This window comes from Pyrgilauda ruficollis, unplaced genomic scaffold, assembly GCF_017590135.1.
Source record: "Pyrgilauda ruficollis isolate IOZ18807 unplaced genomic scaffold, ASM1759013v1 scaffold122, whole genome shotgun sequence".
Classification (NCBI taxonomy): Eukaryota; Metazoa; Chordata; class Aves; order Passeriformes; family Passeridae; genus Pyrgilauda; species Pyrgilauda ruficollis.
In genome coordinates, this window is record NW_024510544.1 from 358063 (window position 1) to 386057 (window position 27995).

General features: G+C 67.1%; 1 protein-coding gene across 1 annotated transcript; it reads right to left on the reverse strand.

Annotated features, from left to right (window-relative positions):
* Positions 1–133: 133 nt before the first annotated feature.
* Positions 134–27987, reverse strand: CASKIN1 (CASK interacting protein 1). The gene is made up of 20 exons (XM_041490392.1): positions 27894–27987; positions 14841–14892; positions 12617–12714; positions 12364–12509; positions 12184–12279; positions 11615–11745; positions 11434–11542; positions 10998–11106; positions 10793–10887; positions 10593–10710; positions 6987–7094; positions 6752–6870; positions 5655–5742; positions 4322–4419; positions 4088–4198; positions 3915–4016; positions 3368–3506; positions 1183–3297; positions 687–1080; positions 134–255 (listed from the first exon to the last, which is right to left on the reverse strand). The coding sequence occupies exons 1-20, from the start codon at positions 27985–27987 to the stop codon at positions 159–161; spliced, it is 4419 nt and encodes a 1472-aa protein (XP_041346326.1). The 3' UTR covers positions 134–158.
* Between the last annotated feature and the right edge of the window lie 8 nt (positions 27988–27995).

Here is a 27995-nt window from a genome sequence, read left to right on the forward strand (position 1 = left end):
GAGGTATCTTCTTCTTTGTGCAAACCCCGAGGGACGGGATGTCCGGGAGGGGACGGCTGTACAAAGGGGACAGGGGAGGGCGGCGGGGCCGGGGGGTCGTGGATCGTTGTGCCCTTGTGCCCACGTAAGCCCTGAGGTTCTCGGGGCCCTGGCGCCCCTCACTCCAGCATGGCATCCAGCTGGTCCGCCAGGTCGTCGAACATGCTGCCGATGTCGTCCAGGATGCTCACGGTGCTCTTCGACTCCACGGCCGAGCTGGGGAGTGACAGAGACAGGTCAGGGCAGGCAGGGACGGAGACATGGCACAGCCCCCTGGGCCCCACGGCATGGCACTCCTGCCCCTTTGAGCTGTGGTGCCCAGCACTGTGTCCCCAGTGCCATGGCACAATGTTCTAGCTCCATGTCCCCAGTGTCCCCTCTGCAAAACAGTCCTCAGGGCACCCACATGCCCGGGTCCCCCTGCCCATGCTGCTCCAGCAAGATGTCCTTTAGTGTCACAGCCTGACCCCTGTGCATGGTCCTTATGGCCATCTGTGCTCCACCAGTGTCCCCCAGCACCTCCGCACTCGCACCGTGGTGTCACAGCCTGACCCCTGTGCACGGTCCATTTTGGCCTCCTGTGCTCGGGGACACCGAGCGGCCTCACACCCTCCCGGGGCCCACCACCCACCCCTGCAGCCCCTTACTCTGCCGCCTGACTGTCCTCCTGCTTGATCTTCTCCTCCACCGCCTGCAGCGCGGCGGCCAGGGACGCGCTCGTCTCCTCCAGCTTCTGCTGCGCCAGCTCGGGACCGCCACTGTCCACGGACGGGCTGGCGATGGTGGAGCGGGGCGGCTTCACCGGCACCTGCTGGGGCTGCGCGCCGGGCGACAGGGGCTTGGCGGGGCTGGAGCAGAGCGAGGGCGGCGTGCTGGAGGGCTTGGCCGCGGGGCTCAGCTGCCGGGCTGGCGACGGGGCCGGCGTGGAGCTGGCGCTCACCGACTGGATGGCGGCGTGGGGCTTGGGGGGCTTGGGCGCCGTGGGGGGCGGCGTGGGCTTGGGGGACACCGGGGGCGGCGTGCCATGGACCCGCTTCACCTCTGCGGAGAGAAGGGAGAGGGGCAGGAGGGCGGCGGGGCCGGCTGGGACCCCCGGCGTCCGCCCCGCGGAGCGCCCGTCCCGGGGGCTGGCGGGGCACCTACCTGGGCTGCCGGGGCTTGGGATGGGCACCTTTTTGGGGACGGGCACAGGCGGCCCAGGCATCTTCTGAGGCGGCTGCGTCAGCACGGGCTTGGGGGACACCGGCGGCTTGAAGGGCTTCTTGGGCTCGGCGGGCGGCGGGACGAACTCGGGGCCGTCGGGGCGGGCGGCGGGCGGCGGGGTGGGCGGCGGCTCAGCCCCGCTCAGCTCCGAGGCCGGCCGCCGCTTCACGGTGCCGGTGCCGTTCTGGTACACGGCGAGCGTGGCCGGCTCCAGCGCCGGCTCCTTGTCCTTGGCTTTGGGCCGGCGCTTGACGGTGTCGGACTCGGTGAGGACGAAGCGGACGCCGTCCTGCTGGCTCTGCCTGGCCCGGATCCGCCGCTTGAGCGTGGCGCTGGCCTCCACCTTGGCCAGGTCCCCGTGGCGGTGGGCCGGGGACAGCCCCTCGCCCGTCTCCCCGCGGGCCGGTCCCAGGGGCCGCGGCCGCTGCTTGATGGTGAGGGTGCCGTCCTCGGCGAACGGGATGCCGTCGGGGGAGCCGCCGCGTTCCACCCGCAGCCGCTCGCCGGGACCGTCGGCGGCCGCCTCCGACCGCACGCTGTCGGCGCGCTCGCGGCGGGCGGCTGCCACCAGCCCGGTGACGGGGCCGCTGATGGTCCGGCGCCGGTTCACCACCTCCCCGTCCAGCCCGATGGCCTCCTTATGCTTGACGGTGGCCAGGACGGTGGCCACGCGGGCGCGGTCGGGGCTGCCCGGGGGCGGCCCGGGCTGTAGGTAGTAGCCCTCGGGCGCCTTGGCCGGTACCGGCCCCGGCCCGGCTGCCACGTGCGGCTTCTGCAGCGCCAGGGCGCGGGCCCCGCCGCCGATGGAGGACATCTCCAGCATGGCCGCGATGCTGCGCACGCTGCCGGCGCTGCCCGTGTCCACGCTGCCGCCCAGGTCGCTCGCCCGCCGCTGCTCCCGGCGGCCCTCGCCCTCGGCGCTCGGGGCTCCGACGGCCGCCTCGCCCTCACCCTCCTTGGGGAAGTCCTCGGCCATGCCGGCGCTGGAGATGGCAGAGCTGGAGCGCTTGGGAGGGGGCGGCGGGGGTCCCTTCTTCTTGGGGCGGACGGCGAAGGACTGGCTGCGGTTGACGTTCTTGTCGCCGCCGGCGGGTGCCCGCACCGAGTGGCTGCGGCCCACGCGGCGCTGCACGGTGGCGTAGGGCCCCGCGTCCGGCACCAGCAGCTCGTCCCGCTCCTGCTCGCTGTCGGAGGCGGCGTAGCGGTTCAGGCTGTGCGCCCGCTTCTTCGGCCTGCCCGGCTCCTCCTCGCCCTCGCCCGCCGGCGGCAGGCACAGCACGGGCACCGAGACGGGCAGGACGGGCACCCCCGGCGGCGCCGCCTCGCCCTCGGCGGGCTGCGGCAGCACGTAGGCGAAGCCGCGGTGCGTGGGCGACTGGGGCAGGGAGCGGGGCGATGCCGGGCGCTCGCCGGGCGGCAGCAGCTGCGGGGTGGGCTTCACCTTGGCGGTGGCGTGAGGGGCCGCCGGGCCTTGCGGGGACGAGGGTCGTGCCTTGCCGGGGGTCTGCGGCGGCGTCAGCTGCCCGGCGGAGGCCGGGAAGGGCTGCCGGGGCTTGCCGGGCACCGGGGGCACGCTGGCGCGCTTCACGGGGTGGCCGTGCCGGGGCGGGCGGCTCTCCTTGGGCGGCGCAGGGGGGCTCTCCCCGGCCCCCTCCGCCAGGTACTCCTGGCTCTTGGAGATGGCGGCGGCGGGGGGGCCCCGCGGGCCGTCCCCCAGCAGCTCCTGCGAGCTGCTCATCAGCCGGGCGCGGCCGCCCAGCGCCGGCGGCGAGCGGTAACCGGGGGCCGAGGGGTTCGCCGCCTTCTCGGGGGCCTCCTCGGGGCCTTCGCCCGTTATGGCCACCTGCAGCTCGCTGCTGAGCTCGCTGTCCTGGAAGGTGGTCATCTTGGGCGACTGGCACTCGGGCGGCTCCGGCGGGGGGGACTCGATGGCCAGCACCTCCGGGCTCGGCCCCGACGCCTTCCTCTTCAGCGTGCCCGGCTCGTACTTGCCCAGCTCGGCGCGCTGCAGCTCCGCCAGCTTCTTCACCGCCAGCATCAGCTTCTTCTGGTGGCCTGGGGGCGGCACGTGCCGTCAGTGTCACCGCCAAGGCCACCGCAGCCAGCGCCGCGCGCGGGGCCTTACCCAGCTTGGTGATGCCGATCTCCTGCAGGTCCTCCCAGGTGATGTCGGTGATGAAGTCGATGTTCTCGTAGCCGTTCTCCACCAGCACCTTGTAGTACTGGGACAGGCCGATCATGGAGAGCCACAGCGCCAGGTTGGCCTGGGGTGGGGTGCGGGGCACGGCTCAGCACCAGCTGGCAGCAGGGTCTGCCCCTGCCACCCCAGGCACCCCAGCACCCATAGGAGATCCCGTCTTGCTCAGGGATCCCAGCCCCAGGATCCTTGTGCCCCACAAGCATCCTTGGCTATTGCCAGTCCTGTTCCCATGGAAGCCTCTCACTGTGCCCAGGCATTGGGGCAGGAGGAGTGTCACAGTGCCACATCCACAGGGGTGACAGCTGGCAGCAGCCTGATGCTCCCTGGGGAGCTGCCTGGAGGGGATGTGGGCAGCTCTGGGACCATGGAGCCAGCTCCCACCCTTGTCCAGTGCCACCCCCCGGAAGACAGGAGGGGACTGGTTGCCACCATGGGTGTGGCTTCTGTCCCCCTGGCCCTGCACCGCCCTCACCGGTTTGTACTCGGGCAGCCACTCGGGGATGTTGAGGTTGTTGATCTCGGAGGCGATCTTCTTCCTGTGCCCCGGCTTGGTGACCCCGATGGCCGTGAGGTCCTGGGGCAGAGAGGAGGGGTCAGTGCTGCCCTGCTCCGGCCATGCCTCCCTCCCACCGCCCCCGGCCCCACCTCCGGCGTCATCCGGCTGATGGTGGTGATGTCGTAGCCGGCGTTGATGAAGTTGGGAGCGTAGAGCTGCAGCTGGAACTTGCAGAGCCACTGGTACACGGCCTCCGAGCTCTGGGGCGAGAGGGACAGATGGACGGGGGCAGCTCTGGGGATGGGGACCCGCCACTCCTGCCCATGTCCCCCAAAGCTGTCCCCACCACACGCTCCCCACAGCACCCGGCGCTCTCTGCTCACCTTCCCCTCTGACGGCGGCTCCATTTTCTTCAGCTGGGGCTCGGCGGGGGGCTGGGGGGCGTAGGGGGAGCTGGCCACGCTCTGCGACCGCGACGAACCTGCCGGAGGGGCAGCGGTCAGCGCGGCGGGGGCTGCCCAGCCCCGGGCTCTGGTGGAAGGGAGAGCCGAGCCCTGCCCTGGGCGGGATGCCACAGCCACAGCCCCAGGCTGGCGGGGCCAAGAGAGGTGCAGGAGGGCGACACCGGGCCCACAGCAGCCCGGAGCAGCCGCGGTCCCCGGACAGGGTGCTGCTCCTCGCGGAGGGGCAGGCGAGCTGCTGCACCCAGCGTGGCCCCGAGCAGTGGGACTCAGCCAGACTGTCCTCCAGAGCCAGTGTCCCCGGAGCCCAGGCAGCAGCCAGAGGGGTCCCTCTGCCCAAAACCCTCTGGCCCCGCTCCTCTGGCCCTGCCACCCGCCAGGCAGGCTCGTACGAGCTGTTCATCCCTTGGTGCCCTCCCTCCAGGGTAAGGAGGGCTGCCCTGAAATTTTCCCCGCATGTTTCTGATCAGGATGAACAAGAGAAGCCCCTTCCCCCCCACCAGCAACTGCATCTTCAGTGTGTGTGTGTGTGCGTGTGTGTGTGCGTGCATCCTCCCTGCGTGTGCATCCTTCGGGCATCCGCATCCCTCTCGCGTGGGCATCCTCCTCACATGTGCATCCCTCTGCCGTGTGCATCTCCCTCACGTCTGCATCCCACTTGCGTCTGCATCGCTCCGGCATGTTTCCCCCTCTCCCTAGCAACGTCTGCACCCCCCTCCCCGCGTGTCCACCCCCCTCCCCTGAGCGCATCCCCCTCCCCAGGTCTCTCTGCCTCCCCGCAGCCCGGCCAGCTCCGGGCATCCCCCCGCGCCCACCCCCACGTGTGCATCTCCCGTCTGTCCCCCGATTCCCGGGCACATGCCACTCCCGTGGCGTGGGCACCCCGGTGGCATGGCCGTGCTCCCCGCAGCCCCCCGGACGGCGGTGGCGGGGGGGGGGGCCCCCGCCCGGGCCCGGGGGGGGGGACCCCGCTCGGGCTCCAGCAGGGCTGGCGGGGGGCCAGGGAAGGGAAGGGGCCGGGGAGCATCGGTGCCCCCTCTGCCCGCCCCACGCCGCCCCCCGCCCCCCACGGGCCCCCACTAACCGAGGCAGGAGAAGGCCTGGCAGCAGCCGAAAGGCGAGAGAGTCATTTTTTACCCACACGTTTTTCTTCTGGCGACGGGTGCCGTGGCAATAAAAAAAAAGACAAATCCCTGGATCCACGGCACGGCCAGGGCTCCTCCTGCTCCGGCAGCCGGGCGGCCGCAGCACGCACCTGCGGGGATGTCCTGCGCCTTGGCCGGCCCATCGCCCACGGCAGACTCTTGCGCAGAAGCCTTCTGGGAAAGGACCGTTGCCAGCAGCTGAAAAACACCCCGGCAAGGGGGGAGAGCAGGCAGGAGTGAGGCGGGCGGAGGGGGCCGCGGGCCGGGGGTGCGTGTCGCGGGTGTCGCGGGTGTCGCGGGTACCGTGGATGCTGTGGGTGCTGCGGGTGCTGCGGGTGCTGCCAGCTCGGGCGAGGGTGGGCAGGGAGGGTTGCAGCAGATTTCGGCGGCAGCGGGGGGAGCGGGAGCAGCAGATGGTGCTTTGCCGGCAGCAGGAGCCCACGGCACCGCCGCACCCCAAAGCCAGCCTGGCACATGCCCAGCCCGGGCTGCCGGCATGGGCTGCGGGGTGCCCTGTGCCCACGGGACGGAGCCCCCCGGCTGGCAGCGTGCTGTGGCTCAGGGGCACGTGGGCATGGCAGGCAGGGTGCCAGGGGACGTGGGCTGGCGGGTGCTGGGGTCGCTGGGCTGGCAGGTGCCATTGCCAGGGAATGGGACAGCCCAGGGGCAGTGCAGGGCTGTTGTGCCAGAGGTGCCAGGGCAGCGTGCAGCGCGATGCGCGGTGCTGGTGGCAGCAGTGCATGGTAACAGTGTGCCATGTTGGTGGCAGCAGTGCATGGTGACAGTGTGCCAGGCTGGTGGCAGCGATGCATTGGTGACAGTGTGCCGTGTTGGTGGCAGCAGTGCATTAGTGGCAGCACGCCATGCCAGTGGCAGTAGTGCGCTGGTGGCAGTGTGCTGTGCCCGTGGCAGCAGCGTGTGCAGGGCAGGGCAGAGCACAGTGCAGAGGTCCCTGCGAGTGGCAGCAGAGACATGGCACAGCGGCCCTGATGGACCTGTGGAATGTTTTTCAGGGGCAGCACTCAGGGGCCGGGTGGAGGGGACACGCTGGTGGCCGCTGTCGGTGACGGCGTAGCTGGTGGCACACAGGGTATGGATGAGAGTGCACAGCACCTGGTGAAGCAGCAGCTGGGGTCAGGGCAGGCAGCAAACGCTGCAGGACTGCAGCCAACAGCAGCTGGCACGGCCGCCCCGGGGCTCGCCTTACCTTGACGCCCTCGGAGCCGGCGTGCAGGGCGTGCGCCCCGCTGCCCGCGCTCTGCCCGCTCCCCGAGCTGCGCGCCGAGGCCACGCTGCCCGTGCTGCCCAGGCTGCTGCGGTCACCACCTGCACAGAGGAGAGGCTGTCAGGGCTCCGAGCCCCGCCGTTAGGGGACACCACGGGCGGCCGTGCCCCGCTGGAGCCAGGTGCTCCGCGCCCCAGCGGGTGCCCGCTCGCCGTACCTGCGAAGGGTTTCCGCAGCACCCAGATCTCCTCGGCGGGGGCTGGCGTGGCCGATCCGCCCTGCGACGGTGACAGGTGGGACGGGCTCATGTCGGCCCCGCGGGACCCTTGGTGGCAGAGCAGAGAGAGCACCCGTCAGGCGCGTGGCTCTGCGCCGGGCTCGCACGGGTGTGGCACGGGGAGATGACCACGGCCCCGGGACTGGCGCTGCTGCACGTGGGAACAGCCCCACAGGGGAGGTGTGGGGACCCTGGCTGTGTCCGTGCCCAGGGATGCCAGAGCCATCCTAGGGCCCTGTTCCATGCCAAGATGGCAGAGGTGACAGTGACAAGCCCTGGCCCCGTCGTGCAGAGCAGCCCCTCCTCACTGCCAGCCAGGGACAGACCCATGGTGGGGTGTTCCAGTGCCCTGGCTGAGCCTGGACAAGGGACAAGGACTTTGTCATCCCTTCACAGGACAAGATGGGGACATGACCCAGTGCAGGAACAAAGGGAGCTGGGCAAACTCAAGCAGTGGGAAGCAGGGTTCCCACCCCACTGTCCCCTGTCCCAGGCAGTGCTGGCCATGTCCCTGCAGCTGCCTGCACTCATCTGTGGGGACACAGGGGACATGCGGGGCCAAGCACCAGGTGCTGAAACCCTGGTGACACACAGGGGACACAGCAGTGGATGAGAGGACCTGGACCTCCTCTGGGGCACAGCCTGAGGGTCACCCCAGGGCATGGCTCCTCACCAGCTCACTGTGCTGGCCACCTCTGCCAGGTCCCACTTGCACCAGGGGGGAAAACAGCATCAGGTGAGACAGACAACAGCCCTACAAGGCCAGTGCTGCCATGGCCCCACCACGGCTCCGCCACTGTCCTGCCAGCCACGGGGCACTGCCGCCCCGCCACCAGCCATGGGGTGTTACCACCTCACTGCCAGCCATGGGGTACTGCCACCCTGCCACCAGCTGTGGGACATTGTCACCCCACTGCCAACCAGGCCAGCTCTGTTCACGGAGCTGCTCACTCCAGCAGCACCAACAGTAGCAGGGGACAGGTGGCACAAGGTGATAAATGCACTGAAGGAGCACAGCAGGGGACAAACAGCCTCACCAAATCAGGCTGGGACATCCCTGAGCTGCGCATGCCACGCTCACACCAAGAGGAGCCTGGGCTTGTGCAGCTCCATGCCACCCCAGCAGGAGAGAAAGCCTCAGGGAAAAGAAGTGCTCCCTTGTCCCCAGTGCCAGCACGGCCACCCAGTGCCCCCAGCACAACCTCCTTAGCCGCTGCCACCAGGGCATGTGCAAAGCCCCCTGGCCCCAGCCATCGAGGAGTGCACCCCTGCAACCCCCTGCTCCTGGGTGTTCCTGACGCACGGCCCTGCAGCATCATCACCTGCCTGTGTCCTGGGGACGGTCCCCAGGGTTCAGCTGGGCTCTGCCTGCGCTGAGCCAGCCCCGAGAGCATCCCCTGGGAGAGTCCCCAGAGCCGCAGCCCCTTCCAGCTCCGCGTGCACAGCCACGACCTGGGCAGAGCTGGGCCCTGCAGGGAGGCTGTGGCCAGCAGAGGATCCCTGAGCCCGTGGCACAGAGCCGTGGCACTGCGCTGCCAGCCCTGCCCTGGCACAGGGCTCTGAGTGCCCTGGGGGTGCCCACGCACCCGGACAGGAGCGCAGGGACCACGGGGACAGCGGGGTGGGGAAGGTGGCTGTGCCTTGGCACACGGTGTGCCAGCGGCGCTGGAGCGGGTGTGGGGGGAGCGATGGCACACGTGTGCCACCCGAGTGCCCCCGCTGCCCCCACCGCACGCATGCAGGCGCATGCACAGCTGCATGCACACACAGCCCCCGGTGAGGGGGAGAGGCCGAGCAGAGAGAAAAGACTCGACACACGCTTTAAAGGAAAAGGAAGGAAAATCCATGGAGAGCACGAAGCGAGCGGTGAACTACCTTGTCCGTAACGCGGCTCGTCGGCACTGCTAGGGGAGAGCCTGTGATAGCCAAAGGAACTGAAAAGAGTCTGATGGGAATGTGGTGGTGGAGGTGGAGGTGGAGGCAGGGAATGGAACGGATGGGACGAGGCGTCACCGTTTAGCACAGCAGCCCCGTAAGCCGGGAGCGGGATCTTTTGGAAGTGTTGGGGGATTGTTACAGTCTCCCATGAACCTGATAATAAAACATAACAAGAGACAAAATGAAAAGAATCCAAATAATAGAGACACGCTCAGTGCCACCAAAAAAGAAGGAAAAAAAAAAAAAAAAAAAGGAAAGAAAATTAAAGAAAATATAAGAAAGGGGGGGAAAGGCAGCAAATCAAAAGAGCGACCAAAGGGACGTGGAGAAGCCAGAACCGAGACCCAGGCGATGCAGGGCAGAGCCGAGGAGCGGCAGCGGGAGCACACGCACAGCCCGGCGCAGGCTACGGGCACATCCCGCCGAGCCGGCACGGACACTGGCACAGCCCCGCGGGTCAGCTCACCGGGTGGCACAGCCAGGCTTCGCCGGGTGGCACAGCCAGGCTGCCGGGGTCCTGCTCCCCGCAGGGCCGGGCTGGGGCTGCAGCACCCCCGTGTCCAGGGGGTGAGCTGTGACACGGCGCCTGCACCCCACGCTGCTGCCCCAGCACAGCCAGAACGGTGGCTACAGAACTCCCCAGCCTGGCCAGCACTGCTGTGGGCCAGCCGCAGCCCAGGAGCCACAGAGCACAGCCCAGGAGACATGGATGGCATCTCTGGTACTGGCATACAAGGCGTGCCTGGAGGGTGGCTTTGTCCCTGCCTGTCCAGCACCAGGTGCCTCCAGGAACACTGTGGGTTGCCCAGCAGGCACTTGTGCTGCCACTCTCCTGAGACACTGCTCAAGTGCCACCATGCCCTGCCCATGTGCCCATGGTGTGGCTGTCCCCAGGATCCGGTCCCAGGGCTGGGGTGAGATGGTTGATGTGGGGCCTTTCAATGCTGCCTGCAGAGGCACCAGCCCCACTGGGACTCTCCTGGCCGAGGGCACGGCCCAGGGACATCGCAAGGGGCTGCACAGGAGCCTAAAGGGATCACAGTGGGAATGGGGACAGGAACAGGCAGCCACAGGGCAGGGGAGCAGGGGCCAATCCCTGAGATGGCCCCTGGCTGGAAAGACGGTCTCTGTGTGGCAGCATCAGCTCCCTGGCACTGGTGCCCAGCCCCTGCACAGACCCTGAGCACCAGCTCCTGCCACCCCACTGCTGTGCCCATCCCCCCAAACCGCAGTGACACCCCCGGGTCTCCTCATGCACCTCAAACACCTCCCCCAGCCCAAGGGCAGCCAGGGCTGACCCTCGAGCACCCCAGAGCTGACCCTCCAGCACCCCAGGGCTGCCAGCACCACCCCCCAAGACACCGACCCCACAGACACAACGGGAACACAGACCCTGCACACTCAGTGGGAGCACCAGCCCCACAGGCACGATGAGGACGCTGACCCCACACACTTTCAGGCACCGTCCCCATGCACACGGCGGGGACACCGACCCCACATGCACGAGGGGCATGGCCCCGCTTTGCCTTCACCGCTGCAGCCCCCGACACCCCGGTCCCCACCAAAGCCAGACGGGGCTCCCCGGGGGTGTAGGGGGGGATTATTTGCCTGTTCGTTTGCTTATGGCCTCGACGAGGCTGGAGGGGAAGTAGCCCACGCGGTCGTTGCCCGTGCGGTTGTCGTGGATGCAGCCCTTCCAGCGCCCGTCCGCGTGCTGCTCCAGCACCTGCGGGAGGGGCCGGGTCAGGGGCCGGGCCAGGGGCCGCCACTGCCACCGGGATGTCCCCGGCCCCCCCGGCCACACTCACGGTGATGACGTCCCCGGCTTTCACGTTGAGGCTGGTCAGGTCGTAGTTGTTGCAGTAGTCCTTGACGGCCCGGACCTGCAGAGCTGCAGAGGCGTCTGCGGGGCAGAACGGGAGCGTCATCGGCCGCTCACCCCACGGGGGGTGGCACCCCCAGCCCGGCGCCCCTCGTGCCAGCATGGCCACTCCGTGCCCTCCGACCCCCTACCCCGCAGCATCTGCTTGATCTCCTTGCTGGCCTGGCTGGTGGTGAACTGGTTGACGATGTCCAGAGCCGTCTGGTTGTAGGTGTTCCTGACGTGGGCGTTGATCCCGCTCTGCAATGGCACCGAGAGGGATTGGGAGGAGGCTGGTCCCCATCCTGCCACCCCTGGGACTCCCTAGGCCACCAGCAGACCAGCAGCTGGAGGGCGCAGCTCTCAGACCTTCGTGTGTACCCCCCTTGTGACCCTCACCCCTGGGTGTGCACCCCCCAGGACCCTCCGTGCCTTGGCGTATCCCTTCTAGGACCCTCAGCTCTGCTCCCTGGGAGAGCTGCACAAGCTGCTCTGAGCCCCCAGCTGTGGGCTAACCCCCTTCCCACAGCCCCCCGGCTGGGTTGGGGGTGCCTGGGGGCATCTGGAGGTGCCGAGGGGGGCCCTTACATCCAGCAGCAGCCGCACCACGTCCGTTTTGCCGCAGAGCGCGGCCTCGTGCAGCGCCGTGCCCGCCTTGGTCTGCCGGTTGATGTCGATGCCAGCCTGCAGCAGGAGCCTGCGGGGGGACAGCGGGGTCAGCGGGGCACGGGGGGGCACTGGTGCTGCCACCCCTGCCCGCGGCACCCACCGGATGATGTCGATGTGGCCGTTCTTGGCGGCCAGGTGCAGGGGGCTGGTGCCGTTGGGGTCGGTGGTGTCCCCCGGTTTGGGCTCCAGCAGTGCCGCGCACATGTTGCTGTTCAGGAGCAGTTGGACCACCTGGCTCAGCAAACACAGACGGAGCAGGGCTGCAAGGGCGGCTCGGCCGCCCCCCGGGGCTGCAGCCCCCGGCCCCACCTCCCCCCCTGCCAGCAGCCAGAGCTCCCCTGCAGTGGTGGCACTGCACACCCCAGCACCGGCCATTCTGTGCCCCTCCAGCTGCTCCTGGGGACCTCATAGTGTCCCTGTCCCTGCCCCGAGGACCTCCAAGTGCCCCTGTCCCTGCCCCCAGGACCTCACAGTGTCCCTGTCCCCGCTGGGACCTCACAGTGCCCCTGCCCCCAGAACCTAACAGTGCCCTTGTCCCTGCCCCGGGGACCTCACAGTGCCCCTGTCCCCGGGACCTTACAGTGCTCTTGTCCCTGGCCCCGGGACCTGACAGTGCCCCTGTCCCCTCCCAGTCCTCCTCTGAGGACACCCAACCCTGCGAGAACTTACCCCGACGCGGCCAAACTCGCATGCCAGGTCCAGGGGCGTCTTCCCCGAGTTGTCCATGATGCAGGGGTTGGACTGGTGCTGCAGGAGCATCTCCGACTGGGGGCAAGCAAGACCCCGACCCAGTGAGGGCAGGGGCAGAGGGGTGGCAGCCCCCTCCACCAGCCCCGTGCCTCTCCGTACCACGTCGTAGTGCCCGTGCTGTGCTGCCAGGTGCAGGGGGATCTGGCCCTCGTCCGACGGGATGTTCACAGAGGAACCTGCCTTCAGCACCATTTTCATGGGCTCCTTCTTGCCCTGCCAGGCCGCGTAGTGCAGGGGCCGCATGCCTGCAGGGGCAAGAAGCCATGAGCCTTCCGTGTGCCAACACAGAGCCTGCGGGGGGCACGGGGCAGGGGGGCACGGGGCAGGGGGTCTCCAGGAGCCGGGGACTCGCCTTTGTTGTCCTTGATGTCCACGGCAGCCTGTGCCTCCAGCAGCAGCGAGATGAGCTCTGTGTTGCCGTTAAGAGCTGCATGGTGCAGAGCCGAGAACCTGGGGATGGGGCTGGTGTCAGGGACCACTGGCCTGTCCCCTCCACAGCCCTGCCAACCCTGCCCAGCACCATGGCCTCAAACCTGCACCTCTGCAGCACCCCGGGCACCTGCTCTGCCCTCCACGTGCACGTGTCCCAGGGAAAGCCACCCCCAGACCCCTCTGTGGGTTTTAGGGCGAGAGCTGCTGCGGGGCTGGCAATGCTGAGACCCCGCCGGGCTGGGGGTGCTGGGCAGGGCAGGCACCGAGGCTGGGGGTGCCGGGGAGCCCCCTCCCCACTGACCCACTTCCCCCAGGCTGGCCCCAGCAGCGCGGCCATGAGCACAGATGGCAGCACTGCCTTGCCCGGTGCCGGGCCTGCCTGTGGGCTGGGGAAAGCCCCCGGCCCCGCACCCGCTCCGCTCTCGCAGCTCCCGGAGCCTGGGAAGCAGGCCAGCAGCTGACCTACTTGTGCTCCCGGCAGCGGCATCCTCCGTGCGGCTGCGCTGGCACCCACCGTGCCGGCACCCACCGCGCCGCTGCTCCGGGCCCTGGCCGGGCACAGTGTCCCCATCCCCTTCCCAGGGTCACCCTGTCCCCATCCCCTCCTCGGGGCCACCCCATCCCCATGCCCTCCTCGGGGCCACCCCATCCCCATCCCCTCCTCAGGTCCACCCCATCCCCTCCTCAGGGCTACCCCATCCCCATCCCCTCCCCAGGGCCACCCCGCTGTCACCGGAGCATGAATGGGCTGTGGAGCCCCCAGGACACACTGGCCCCTCTGGCTGCCCGGTGCCCGAGGGGCAGGTGTGGGTGACAATCCCCCTGGCACTCTTCCCCAGGCCCCTGGCTGAGGGGACTCGTCCCGCGGGGAGCAGGCCGCAGGCACGGCCGTGCCCGCGGAGCTGCCGGCCGCGATCCCCGGCGGGGAGCGGCGATGCGAGCAGACAGCCTGCACAGGAGGCCGATCCCCAGCGTCTGCCTGGGAAATGTCAACATTTTCCGCTCCAGCGCCCTGCTGAAATCCGCTCAAGATGGTGCAAATCGCAGCCTGCCCCGGGGCTGCCTCGGGGGCTTCTCTCGGGCTCCTCATGGCCCAGCCGGCCACCTCGGCCACGAGCAGGGCACCGGGGCCAGCACGGGGACACCAGCACGGTGCTCACCCCCGGCACCCCCAGCCGGGAGCAAACCAGCACTGCCGGCATGGGGAAACTGAGGCACGGGGCTGGCTGAGCTCACACAGAGCTGCAGCCTGGATCCCGGGGGATCCTTTCCAGGAGCAGCGCTGGAGGCTGGAGGCTGCTCCCCTCGTGCTTCAGCACCCCCTGAACCTTCCAGCCGTGCCCTGCCTGCAGCTCCCCAGCCCTGCCACGATGCTCAGCCCTCCCGTGGCCTGCTGGCTCTGCAGAGCACGAGGTGGTCCCTGGGGTGATGCCCCCTTGCCCCCAGCACAGCGATGAGCTGGCAGGTGCCAGGGGATGCCCACTGCCATCATCTCGGTACCGAGGATGAGGTGGCAGCCCGGCTGCTGTGGCCATACACCCCCGGGCCGTGGTGTCCCGTTGCTGACCAGCTGCTGCTCTCCCTGGCATTTCCCTGGCACGGCAGAGCCATCCAAAGGGACAAGTGGCATCACATCGTGCTGCTGCCCCGCTCAAGGGGGATCTCAGGGCAGGGGGAGCCGGGGACAGCTGCTGCCCAGCCCCACAAGCAGCACTCCCAGTGCAGCCCCCCGTGCGGGGCCCCGCTGCCTCCCTGCAGCCTCATTAGTGTGATTAGCAGGGGTGCTCGGCCCCTTTCTGCCGCTCCCGCCCGTTGGATGTGGCTGTGGAGTGCCACCGGTGCCTGGCGGGGTCACGGCTCTCCCACCCGGCAGCCCACAGGGCTGAGCTCCCGAGGAGCCCCACAGGGCTGGGAAAAGCGTGGTGAGATGTGGGGCACAGCCCTGCCTCTGCCTCCGCCGGTGCCCTGGCTGCTCCAGGCCAGCACCGGCTCTGGGGGCAGGCAGGGCTCAGCCCCGTGGGCTAACGGGGGCCAGAGCTGGCAGCTGGAGAGCCTGGCATTCCCACACAGACACTCCCAGAGCAGGTGCACCCCCTGCTCACAGCACCCCACAGCACCCACACCCGGGCTTGGGCTCCACTCACCCGTCCGTGTCCTGGAAGTTGACATTGACTTTCTTTGCTGATCCGAGGAGCTCTGGAAGGGAGGGAAGGGGACAGGGTGTTAGAGGAGGTGGCTCAGGGACACAGGCACACCAGGGAGGTGACGTGGTGGCAGCTCCAGGTTTCCCTGCCTACCAAAGCTGGGGCTCCCTGTGGCTCCACAGGTGCTGCGTGAGGCTGAATCTGAACCTGAACCTGCAGGCAGGAGGCTCAGGGTGGGGGTCCCTGCTGAAGGTGGCAGAGCCCGGGGGCTCCTCCTGGTACCAGGTTCTGCCCATTCTCCCCTGGTTTCCCTGGGGTTCCCCCCCGGCTGCTCCACCTGGCTGAGGCTCCAGAACGGCCCCGTGCAGCCCCTGGCAGGCAGAGCCCAGCACGTTCCCCTGTACCCCCACCCCCCTGGCACTGCCCTCCCCACGCTTCTGGGAAATTAAACCATGCTGGGGCAATCCAATTAGCAGCACGAGGAAGGATGGAGCCAGATTTACATAAGATTTACCCGAAAAATGCCACTCAGGCTTTCCAGTGAGCTGCTCCAGCGGGAGCAGGAGAAGGAAGAGGAGGGTGGGAGCAGCACGGCAGAGCCCGGGTTGGGGACCCACACAGCAGCCCCTGAGCCCAACACAGCGAGCACAGCTCCAGCACAGCCCTGAGTCCATGGGACAGGACCCAAAGGCTGCATGGCCTGGCAGGGAGAATGGGCAAAGGCACCCGAAGCCAGGAACAAGATCTAGTTGGGAGAAGCTGGAAGGGGCCACTTCAGGCAGGGAAGGGGAATGTGGGGCCAGAGAGGCATTCCCTGTGCACCTTGGCCATGGCCTTGCTCTCTCCCCTCTACCACGTCCCCCCGTCAGTGTCCCTGTGTTTATTGAATTGTTGGACACAAGGGCTGTGCCGCAGCCCAGGAGCCTCCGCATGGACAAACAGGGCTCAGAGGGCACCAGCAGCAGGGGGGCGGCTGAGCCAGCCCTGCCCAGGCCACGCAGCACAGATGGACCCAGGAGTGGCCAGGACAGAGGCTCTGGCACCCAGAGCTGGCTCCCTCCTGCACCCCAGGCTGTCTGAGCTGCAGGACGTTTGCTAATGCTGACACAGCCCGCTGTGACAGGTGACAGCTGCAGAGGACGGGTTCTATCAGCCACAGCAACCACCCTCCAGCCACCAGGTCCCCAGGCTCTCCTCCCAGCTGAGGTGCCTCATGTGGGATGAGAAGGAGCACTGCAGGGCGCCTGGAGAGGGACAGGGACACCACGGTGTCCCCAGGGCGTAGGGAGGGATAGGAATGCCACAGAAGCCCCCACATCCCATCCCTGCCATAGCACACCCATGCTCCCCTGGGTAGAGCTGCACATTACTGGTGGGCAGAGCCCCTGTGACACCAGGGCTGACCCAGTCCCCGGCAGCCCCGTGCTGCCGCCAGCATCCCCAACAAAGGTGCCATTGAGCCGCGGTGGAGAGGAGCCCAGCGCCGCTTCCGCTGCCGCCCCGCGCCAAGAGCCAGCTCCCAGGAGAAGGGGCCGAGCTGCCCCCAGGGATGCAAAGGCCAGCGGACAAAAGGAGCCGTGGGCGCAGGAGCGGCACCGTGCCCGGCACTGGCTCCAACCTCCGGCCCCGAGACGGGCCCCGCTCCCGCTAATGGCTCCTTGCAGACGGACCTACGGACAGACGGACTGAGGGACGGCTGTCAGCAGCTCTGCGGTGCCTGGCCTTTCCCACGGCTTGATCCCAGCGAGGGGCTGGCATGGGGCAATGCCCGGGCAGCGGGGTGCGGTGCTGGCACCGTTGGTGATGCCCAGGCACGTGCCACCCTCGGCATCACCGAACCACCCTCGCCCCAACGCACCGTAGAGGCAAATTTTTCCTCCCTGCACCTGCAGGAGAGGCTGCGGCTGCCAAAATCTGTTTAGCACTTCCATCACTGCCCGTGCCAAGTGCTTAGTCAGTGACTTCCAGCCATGCAGTGGTTTGACTTTCCTTAAAGCTCTGGAAGTGGCCGTCAGCATGCCGAAGGCAGCTGGAGCACGGAGCCCAGCTGGGGTCTCAGAAAAACCCTGGTTCCCAGAGCAGGAGAGGAGGATGGGTGCCTTGGTCACCAGGTCCACAGTGAGATTTGCAGCCTGTCTGGGGGTAACAAGAGCCAGGAGAGCTCATTAATGGCTGGGAATTAATGACAAGGAACATTCTTCCACTAACAAGGGAGAGAGAAGGGAGATGAGTGCTTCCAATTAAAAATACCGGCTACAAAAGGAGATGGGCACGGTGGGGAGGAGGGCAGAGCTCCTTCATGGCCACACTGCCAAGGAGCACCCCCTGTGTCCCTGGCTGTCCTCTCTGCTGGGGTCACTGGAGGGGTGGCAGGGACCACCGAGCACCTGCAGTCACCATCCTGCCCTCTCCACCCAGGTGCCATCAGGAAGGTGCTGCTGCAGGGGTGGCACATCTTTGCTCAGACAGCCTGAGCCCCACCACCATCCTTGGGACACCCCAATGTCCCCTCTTGGCTGCTCATGGGCTGCTCAGGTTGTGCCATGTGAGATCACTGACGTCTCATGGCCCAGCTCTCCACCATTCTCAGATCAGTTTGCACCCCACGATGGCAGCCCCAGGAAAGGGGGGCACACACAGGCCCTGGCACCACGGGGTGCAGCTATCCCCCGTGGCTGCGGTGTGCCCCGGGAGCCGCAGGTCTGCCATCGACGCCAGCCACAAACGGCGCCTGCCGGCGTGAGCCCCGCCGGGGGAGCGGCCCTGCCACCGACACCAGAAATGCTTCACTCGAACACAGCGACTGCAGGAGCTAAATCACGCTTGGCTTGAGCCCCGCGCTCCGCGTGCAGCGAGCTCCTCGCCGGCCCCGGCTCCCCCGGCCCTGCGGCAGCCACGGCCCCGGCGGGCACCGCGGCGCGGGCGACGCACGAGCCGCTGGCACGTGCAGGGGCTGTGCACGGGGAGCCCGCTCTGCCCACCCCAGGGTCCAGCCATGTGTCACCGTGCCTCCTGGCACTGTGCCTGGCAGCTGCTTTGGGTGTCCTGGAGCACGCCATGAGGAGACCCCCGTGCCAGCCACAGCTCTGGCACTGTGATGCATAGCCATGAGGAGACCCCTGTGCCAAGCACAGCTCTGGGCACTGCGATACATGGCCACATGGAGACCCCCGTGCCAGCCACAGCTTTGGGCACTGCAATGCACGGCCACATGGAGACCCCTGTGCCAGCCACAGCTCTGGGCACTGCGATGCACAGCCATGAGGAGACCCCTGTGCCAAGCACAGCTCTGGGCACTGCAATGCACGGCCATGAGAAGACCCCCGTGCCAGCCACAGCTCTGGCACTGTGATGCATAGCCATGAGGAGACCGCTGTGCCAACCACAGCTCTGGGCACTGCAATGCATGGCCATGAGGAGACCCCCGTGCCAGCCACAGCTCTGGGCACTGCGATGCACAGCCATGAGGAGCCCCCCGTGCCAGCCACAGCTCTGGGCACTGCAATGCATGGTCATGAGGAGACCCCATGCCCAAGCAGGAATCCCAGTACATGCCACGGGGAGAGCACTGTGCCAGTCACTGCTCCAGGTATCCCAGAACACGCTGTATGGAGTGCCCAGGTGACCAGTGTATGCCATGGTGGGACCCCAGTGGCCAAGCACAGCTCTGGACACCCCAATGCTGCAGTGAAACCCCTGTGCCAGGCTGCCCCATGTCCAAGGCCACGGCCCCACATGGTGGGACTCCTCAGGGGGCTCCTCTCCCTTCCCAGCACCCCCTCACGTGCCCATGCGCCAGCCCCTGCGTCTGCAGCCAGCGCGGTGCCAGCAGCGATCGATGCCCGGCCCGAGCGTGGGGGCTCCCGGCCAAGCCCCCGCTGACGAAGCACATCCTCACCCAGCTCCCCACGGCAGGCAGCAGGCAGCAGCTCCAAGCAGATGGCTCCAGCCTCCGCTAAATCAACATCTACTTAATGAGGGGAAAGCATTGCTGCCCCCTCCCCAGCATGGCGGCAGCGGATCAGCCGGGAGAACCCCCCAAACCCTCCTCTCCATCCCTTCCCTCTCCCCTCTGCGGTGACCCCACTCCCCTCCAGCCCCATCCCTGCTGCTTCCCCACTCCCCAGCTCACGTGGGCAGCCGGACCCCTGCGTGTGCCCCCCACAAACACAACAGGACCCCACAAGCAGCCAATATCCACAGGGAAGACATTCAAGGCAAGCGCCTGTTTCAGAGACAGGGGGGAGGATCCTGCAGCGGCATCGCTGGGAGCTGCCGGATGAAGGAAGCATCCAAAATAGCTGCTCTTAATTATATCCCTGCTAACGAGCGCCACGCAAACAACGGGCACTGCACGAGGAGCACTGGCATGGGGGTGTCTTATCCTCACTGCGAGGATGGGGTCCCCACGGCGGCATGTGCCATGGGGGGGACCCCACCGGGGCAGCCACGGCAGCCCTGGCTGGGTCTGGTGATGACGGTGACACCGGGGAGCTGCTCCTGACAGGGAAAAGCTTGTACTCCTGCAGCCAAGGTCGTGTCAGGCGCTGGGGCCGGCGATGCTCAGATGCTAATGAAGCCGTTATCATCTTCCCATCGATCTGGACTGTATAAATAATGCACCGGGAAGCTCGTTGTACAGGGAAAGGGATTGCCTGGGGCTAAGAGGTGCCTGGGATGGGATGGAGCCATTGCAAGCAGTACTCAGCACAGCTGGATAGCTGCTGCCCACCACAGCTGGACAGACATCGCTCACCACAGCTGGATCACAGCTGGTGTCCATCACAGCTGGATGTCCACTGCCCATCACAGCTGGACATACACCTCTCACCACAGCTGGGTCTCCCAGTGTCCACCACAGCTGGATAACAGCTGCCCACCACAGCTGCACACCCACAGCCGTGTGCCCCGCTGCCCAGCGCCATTCCCCACATCCCAAGGCACTTTTGGGGGATGCTGCCCATGTGCCCAGCACAGGTACAGGTGCTCCGGATGCCTGTCCCTGGCAGACCCTTCTCCAGGGAGGGGCGAAATCCGCACTGGAGGCTGGCTGGGCTCTGGCAGCCTGAGTCACCGCGCAGCGCTGTCCCCTGGGGCTGCAGGAAGCAGCTTAAATGCAGCTTTCAAGAGGCAGCAGGGGCTCCACTGTGATGCTTTTATTTTTACGAAAAGGAAACTTTTCAGTCCCTTGGGATGGCGCGGGGCTGAGCCTGTGGGCTGCCGGGGCAGGCAGGGACAAGGGACACGGGGCAGAGCCGACCCACCGGGGCTGGAGCTGTCCGGGGGACCCAGCACCCCCAGCAGCTCCTGTGGAGATTCCCGCTCCCTCCCTGTATTCCCAAGCCATATCCTCACCTGACCTTTGCCGTGTGGTACCGTGGAGCCAGGCCAAGCCACGCTGCATCAGCGGGACCCCTTTGGGGCAGTGCCAGCCTCCCCAGCCCCCCGAGCACCACACGGGGCTCTGCTGAGCAGGAGCTCCCTGGTGACTCGGCCCAGGGCACCCAGGAACGCGGGGAAGCGGCAGCACGGACGGGCAGGAGCTTGCAGAGCGCAGGGATGTGCTGCCTGTGCCCCACGGGTGGGACACGAGGGGTGTGCTCAGCTCCGCGGGACCGGCACCGAGCGTGGCAGCCGCCCGCCGTGCCCGGTGCCAGCCGCACGCCCACTCTCGTCTCCGCGGAAATGAATGTTGGTGTCGCTTACAGGGAGCCCTAATTGCCAGCCTGTGGCAAACAGGTAATTGTCGGTAATCACCCCGGCTGGAAGGAGCCGCTGCTGGCACAGCGAGGCTGGCACGGCAGGGATGGGAACCTGGCTGCTCAGGGCCGCTGTCACCTGTGTCTGCCCGGCCTTCCATCCCAGCACGGCTGGCACTGCATCTCCCTGGGACACGGCAGCAGGGAGAGCTGGATACGCACTACTCACCTCCACCCTGGGGCAGAGACCATCCTGGCCCATCCCCATCCTCATCCCCATCCTCATCCTCATCCCCATCCTCATCCTCCCCAGCTCCTCCCCCTCCTCATCCCCTCTGCGCGGCAGATCCCTGGGAGGACGGACCCTGTCCACGCTGGCTGCAGGGCGGGACCTGGAGCTTTGTGCATCTTAAAGCGTCATTAACCAAGACACGGCGGTGATCACTGCCCTCCCATGAACCCGGCACGCTGCGGCGGCGCTGGGAAGAGGCGGGAGCTCCTGGTGTGCCCTGAGCGTGTGCACACGTGTGCACATGTGTGTGCAGGCAGCCCAGACCAGCTCCTGGTGTGCCCTGAGCGTGTGCACACGTGTGCACATGTGTGTGCAGGCAGCCCAGACCAGCTCCTGGTGTGCTCTGTGTGCACACGTGTGCACATGTGTGTGCAGGCAGCCCAGACCAGCTTCGGGTTTGCTCTGTGTGCACACGTGTGCACATCTGTGTGCAGGCAGCCCAGATCAGCTCCTGGTGTGCTCTGGGTGTGTGCACACGTGTGCACATCTGTGTGCAGGCAGCCCAGATCAGCTCACACTGCTCCCGGTGGGCTGGCAGCGCTGCAGGGGAGGTGCAGGGCTGGCAGGAGCCATCCCCGTGTCCTGGGCAGAGGCACACGGGCACACGATGCACACGCGTTCACATGGATGCACAGGGGCACGCGCAGGATGGACAGGGGCTGGGGCACACACAGGATGGACAGGAGCTGGGGGTTGCACAGGATGGACAGGAGCTGGGGGACGCACAGGATGGACAGGGGCTGGGGCACGCACAGGAGCTGGGGCATGCACAGGATGCACAGGAGCTGAGACACGCACAGGATGGACAGGGGCTGGGGCACACACAGGATGGACAGGGGCTGGGGAATGCACAGGATGCACAGGGGCTGGGGCATGCACAGGATGCACAGGGGCCGGGGAATGCACAGGATGCACGTGTGCCCAGTGTTGGATGCACAGGGATGCAGAGGGGCACCCAGCCACCCGAGCGCCGAGAAGCAGAGCCTGTGGTGGCTGCTTGGGCACCATCCCCATCTGACACAGACCACGGCAGGGCGCAGCGCGGGGCTCCTCTCCTCCTGCTGCGCCCCGGGGCATCCCGGCCCCGCAGCCACCTCCGGCTGCTCGGCGCTCTCCAGGCGCCGGCGGTGACCTTGGTGGGGACACCCAAGGAGAGCAGGGCAGAGCTGCCACTCCCGGCCAGGTGCTCTCCCACGGCCTCGCAGCACGGGGCTGCCCCACCGGATGGCTCGGCCAGCACCGGCTCCCATCCATCACCGCAGCAGTCCCGGCAGCACGGGGCTGTCAGGCCGAGGCCAGGCCAGCTCTGCATCCCAGCTTCCCATTTCTCAGGCTGATTGCTCCTGTCGCTGCAGAGCCCAGCATTAAACACCTCATTTTCTACTCCCGTATTGAGTTGGAAAATACTATTAACATTTCATTAGAGCTTAAAGATCCCTCTCAGCCCGGCAGGATGAGCCAGCCCGCGGGGGGCATCACTGCTGTGCCAGGTGGGCTGCACTGGCCCCGTCCCGCTGGGAAGAGGAGAGCCAGGAGGGCGAGTCCCCCCAGATGTGGGACGGGATGGTGAGCCAGGGCAGGGGTGACACCAGTGCTGCACACTGGCTCGGTGACCTGCTGGGCATGGCCCAGCCTTGCAGCAACTTGGCCAGGAGCAGGACACAAAACAGTGAGAGAACAGCAGTGTCCGTGCAGGCACTCCTGAGTTTTGCTTCCCAATGCCTCTCCCTCACTGGAACGGGAGCCTGGCCCAGCAGGACCAGCACCAGTCACTAAATATCAGCAAATTTATTCTTCAGCATTCTCCCAACAGGGCTGAGCACCATTCCCAGCACACACCAGCCAGCACCAGCAGCAGGACAGACAGACCAGTGGGAAACAACCTCAGGTATCACCCAAAAGCTGGACCCTCCCCTCCAGCACTCACCCCACCAGCACTGCCACAGCTCCCACTTGCCATGAGCCCAGGAATGTGTTCACTGTGCACCCAGCACTGCTTTGGGACCCCTCGGGCCCTGGCACACCACCATGGACTGGCATCCCCAGGCACTGCTACTGCAGCCACTGCAGACACCTGGGGAGGGGGAAGGGGCTGGGGGCACCTGGGCACACCGAGATGGGCAGGGGACTGATCACAGCCATTCCCAGCAGCTGGAAAGGGGAAGGAAGGGTTAAACGGAGTGCAGAGAGGAGGAGAGGAGCCAGACGCCAGCCTGGCTACTGGAAACCACCATGGGCTGGCAGCGACTGGGACGGACGGCTGTGGAAAGAAGCTCAGGGCACAGCACTCAGACCTGCCCAGTGCCAGCACTGTCACCCTTGGGTGCAGCCTGGCCCTGCCACGTCCCCCCAGCACAGGGGCAGCAAGGCCCTCGTGCAGCAAAGAGCCGTGGGAGAGCCCCGCACGAGGGGCTGCCAAAGGGCTGCTTGGTGTCCAGCCAGGTGAATTTGGGACTGCTGAGAGGAAATCCAGGCCAGTGAGGGAGCTGGGAACGGAGCCGCCGGCCCGCGGCCCGCTGCTCCTCGATGGCAGTGGCCAAGTGTCCCGGGTCCCCAGAGCACCCCTGCCGGGCAGGGACCCTGCGGCCAGCCCGGGCACGGGGGCTGTGCTGGGGGTAGGGGGCAGGGAGGGTTTGCACGCACAGCTCGGCCCAGCCACAGAGACAAGAAATGTGAAATAATGAGAAGTCACCCCAGGCTGAGCAGTCGTGCCCCCCTGGAAGGAAACTTGGCACACAGCAGCTCTCGCCCACCTGCCAAGTCCTGCCAGGAGCGAGGCTTCGCACGCGGGCTGGAAACCCCAAGAAGTTTATGAGGGACCCGCTGACACGTGGAGGAGTCGGGCAGCAGCCGGAGCCGCTGGGCCCTGACAGGAACCTGCCTGTCAGCAGAGCCCAGAGCACAGCCCGTGCCGGGGGCACGCCTGGGATGCACCGGCATCTCCCCGTGCTGGCATCACCCGCGCGTCCCAGCCCATCCCCTTGGCATCCCGCCCCTCCATCCCTGCCAAGGGCAAGGGGGGAGGCGTGGGAGCAGCGCCTGGCCATGCCATGGGGGATGCACGGGCCCAGCACCTCTTTGGCCAAGCTGCCACAGGATTGGCCCTGCAGCCCCTTCCCCCAGTCCAGATGTGCTTCCCCCAGTCCAGATGTGCTTCCTCCAGTCCCGATGTTCTTCCCCCAGTCCCGATGTCCTCCCCAGCACCTCTGGACGGCTCCAGAGGCAGCAGCATCCAGGGACTCCAGCACTCCAGTGAGCATCATCTGCTCATCTGTGCCTGGGTTTCTCTGTCAGCAGGGAGGTTCTGCCCAGTGTCCAGGGAGCAGCAGCAGGAGGTGGGTGGGTGGCTGCCTCCCAGGGAAGGCTCCTGCTCTCCCAGAGGGCCGGGGGAACCGGGCAGCTCCGGCAGCTGCCGGCCACGTGTGCCCTGGGCACTGCACCACAATTGGATTTGCATCTGCCCTGCCTTTTACTGCATGGAAATTGAATTGTAAAATGTCAAAGACATTTCCTAACTGCGCCATATTAGCCCGGTTTTATTAAATACTGTTATCAGAGCAGATTATGAATGCAATCAACTGCAGGCAAGAAAACCCAGAATTAACTGGCCACTGTGCAGGAGGACACACCGGAGGGCAGGATGCAGCTGGCAAGGCCCTGCCCAGAGCCCATGTCCCCAGGCGCTCTGGCTCTGCTTCCCACTGTCCCCAAATCCTGGAGCACCGGTGAAGAAACATCCCCGCCCAGCCAGTGCAGCTCCACTCACATCCCAGGATGGCTCCCCCGGGACAGCAGGACCGCTGAGCTTTGAGGGTCCTTCCTAGGCAGGCAGGACCTGCTCCCTGCACATGGCAGCAGGGCTGGGACCGATGGGACAAGCCCTGAGGTGCCAGAGCTGCTGCCAGTGACACGCAGGGCAGGATGCAGAGCCCTGCACAGGTGGCACAGGTGGCAGTGCAGGAGCAGGGCTCTCCTGCTCAGAGTGGGGACACACTGAGAGCTGCCCAGGCCTCAGCACCAGCACCCCAGGCAGTGGGACCAGGCTGGGCTGGCTTACCCAGGGCTACCCTGACATGGCAGGACACAGGGGATGCAGAGCTCTGTGCCCAGCCCTGATCCCAGCCAGGCAGCGTGGCTAACCCAGCCCCGGGTGGCCCCAACACCAACAGCACACCAGGACACGAGTCCTAATGGCAACCTGGGGGACCAGGATGGCACTGAGGACCAGGCATGGGGAGGGCAGCACAGTCCCACAGGACACAGCCCTGGATTCCACCCACACGGCCAGTTCCTGCCATGCCGGGTGCTTGTCCTGGCACTGCAGGGCCACGTGCTGGGACATCTCCTTGGCCACACGAAGCTGCCATGTGTGGAGGTGCTTTACAGAGCCCCCCAGCCTGGCAGGAGGAGAAACCGGAGCAGAGGATCCAACCCTTGGCTGGAGGTCCCACACTCAGCACCGGCAGCACCGCACAGGAGCCGTTCCCAACGTGGATGAGCCCTGGCAGCACCGGCCCCACAGGGAAGGAGCCAGCTCGCTCCAACCCTCCACAGCCACGGAACTGTGGATCCTCTGCGTGGCACAGCGTGGCACAGCTCATCTCCCACCGCCCGAAGCCCCAGGTGCCCAGGACAGGGATGGCACAGGGGGCACGGGTGCTCCCGGAGACACCCCGTGGTCCCATCCCATCCCACGGCGCTGGAGCCGAGGGGAAAACGCCAAGTCACCACATTTCTTCGAGGTAGCACCGAGAAGGAGGGGACAGGGAGGGAAACAGTTCGCTGCCAAATCCCTGCATCTGATTTGCGCAACTTTCAGACAACCTCATCAATTATGGATGCCCGGGAAGCAGGCGCGGTGCGCGCTGCGGCCGGCCCGGGCCCGAACCCACACTCACACCAAACGGGGCCCCCTGTCACCATAGCAACCCGCACTAATTCACACAAGGATTTTTAAAATCTCGTTTATTAAACCCCACATGAATAGGATATTATCCAGATAACAGAGCTAAGTTACAAATCTTGCTGGTGCGCGGGGAGCGCCGCAGGCGTGCGTGGGACCGGAACTTGGAGGGGACGTGGGGACACCACGGCGTGGGGACAGCCCTGCTCGGTGCTCTCACACTCCAGGCACCACTCCAGCCCCACTGCCATGGCCAGAGGTACTTGAGCACCCCAGGCTGGGAGCATGGCACCCACGGCACTCGTGGCACCCGCTGCCCCAGGGGAGAGTGGGGTCTGGTGGGGAAATGCCCCCAGACGAGCCCAGAACTGGCACTGGTGGGTCCAGGCACTGGGCTGCCCAGCAAGGGAACGGGGTGAGTGTCCATCCCAACAGCAGGCTCAGCCCCACTGGGTGTCCCTTGTCCCTAACCTGTGACCCTGGCACAGGGAGCTCTGCTGGCCCCGTGGCCATCGTGCCTGGTGTCCAGAGGGCTCAGCCCTGGGAGAGGCAGCAGAGCACTGGGAAGGACAGGGATGCAGGAGAAGGTGCTGGCACTCAAGCACCTCTGGTTGTTGCCACAGCAACGCCAGCTGTGTGCCCAGGCCAGCAGGGACTGGAGAGGGGTGTGTGGGGACAATGTTGGGCACAGGCCAGGCGTTGTCCCCATGCCCACACACTGCCCCAAGAGGCCACGGCAGCAGCAGTGTCTGGGGTGGGTTGGGATGAAGCAGGCTCTCAGCTGGAGGTTCTTCTTGCCCTGCACAGTCCCTCAGCAGTGACAGCAATGATGGCACTGGGGACGTGGGGGACACCATGCCAGCCCTGCATGGCACAAGGAAACACATGCTGGCCTCATGTGGCACCGTGGACACAGTGGATGCAACACCAGAGCAGGGACATGAGGAGTGCCATGCCAACCCTGCTCAGCACCAGGACATGGGGCACCACGCTGGCCCTGCTTGGCCAGAAACAGCCCTGCATGACCAGGGACAGCGGACACCTCACCGGTCCTGCACAGCTCCAGGGGTGCCCACATCTGGGGAGTGCCAGCCCTGCAGAGAGGGACAGTGGGCACAGCAACGGAGGGACCATGTGTCCAGTGACCCAGAGCCACCCGAGTGCTCCCCGTGGTCCCTGTCCATACCCAGGGACGGTCTCCGGCCGCCCAGCTCGTCCCCGGCACCAGGCCTGAAACCTGCGGCTGCATCAGCACCATGAATTATTCAGTCCCGGGCGGAACGCCTCGACGGAGCAGTTACATCCTACAGCGAGTAGATACTCATGGAGCTACACACACGTACACCCGGAGACGCACACGCACAGGCACACGCACGCCCCCGCAGCCTCACACCTGGCCACGCACCCGCGGAGCCGAGCACAGCCAGCCGCAGGGATGCACCGGGAGATACCCGCGGAGCGACATCCAAACACCCCCTCACCGAGAAACACCAACAGCCCAGCCAAACGCACAGATGCCAGGGTACACACCGCCACGCAAACACCCCACGCACCCAAACACAGCCGCACACGCACCCGCGGCAGCGCGGACACACGCAGAGGTGTGCGGGCAGCGAGCCCCACCGCTCTCCCGCGCGGGCCGGGCACACTCGCTGCACGCACACGCAGACGCACCCGGCCGCAAACCCTGCCCAAACCCTCGGGAGCACCGGGCCCGGCTCCCGGGGGGTCCGGAGTTGCTCCCGGGTACGGGGCGAGGCCGGCCCGGCCGGAGCCCGACCGTGCCGGGGGTGCCCTGGGACCGGCGAGCAGCCCCTTTGCAGCGCTCCGCACCCGCGCAGCGCCCGGGGATGCTCCGAGCCCCGCCGGCATGCACAGACCCACGCCGGGCAGCGCCCCCCGCCCCTCCCGGGGCGCCGCCGGGGGTCCTCGGCACGTCTACGGTCCCCGCCCGCCTGCGAGGAGCCGCAGCCGGGGAAGGGCCGGGGATGCTCCGGGGCGGGCAGGGCGGCATCGCGGCCGGGCCCCGGGAGCAGCGCTAGGATGCGGCCCCGAGCCGCCGCGCCCGCTGCTGCGACGCCGGTGCCCGTGCGGGCCCCCCCTCCGTGTGTCCCCCCGCACCGCCGCCCCCCGCCCGGCCCCGCCGCCGCCGCACTCACTGGCTTTGCCGGGCTTGGGCCTCTGCAGCAGCTTCTGCACGGCCGCGATGTCCTCCGCCTTCACCGCCTGCACCAGCTCCTGGTCCTTGCCCATGGCTGCGC

What these genes read in the sequence shown, in the direction of transcription:
- CASKIN1 (XM_041490392.1), bottom strand. Translation starts at nt 27,987, where the DNA reads ATGGGCAAGGACCAGGAGCTGGTGCAGGCGGTGAAGGCGGAGGACATC. An exon ending in GGCCACATCGACATCATCCG is followed by an intron (nt 11,543 to 11,614) that starts GTGGGTGCCGCG and finishes GTCCCCCCGCAG; the next exon opens with GCTCCTGCTGCAGGCTGGCA. An exon ending in GGCCATAAGCAAACGAACAG is followed by an intron (nt 7,095 to 10,592) that starts GCAAATAATCCC and finishes TCTGCCACCAAG; the next exon opens with GGTCCCGCGGGGCCGACATG.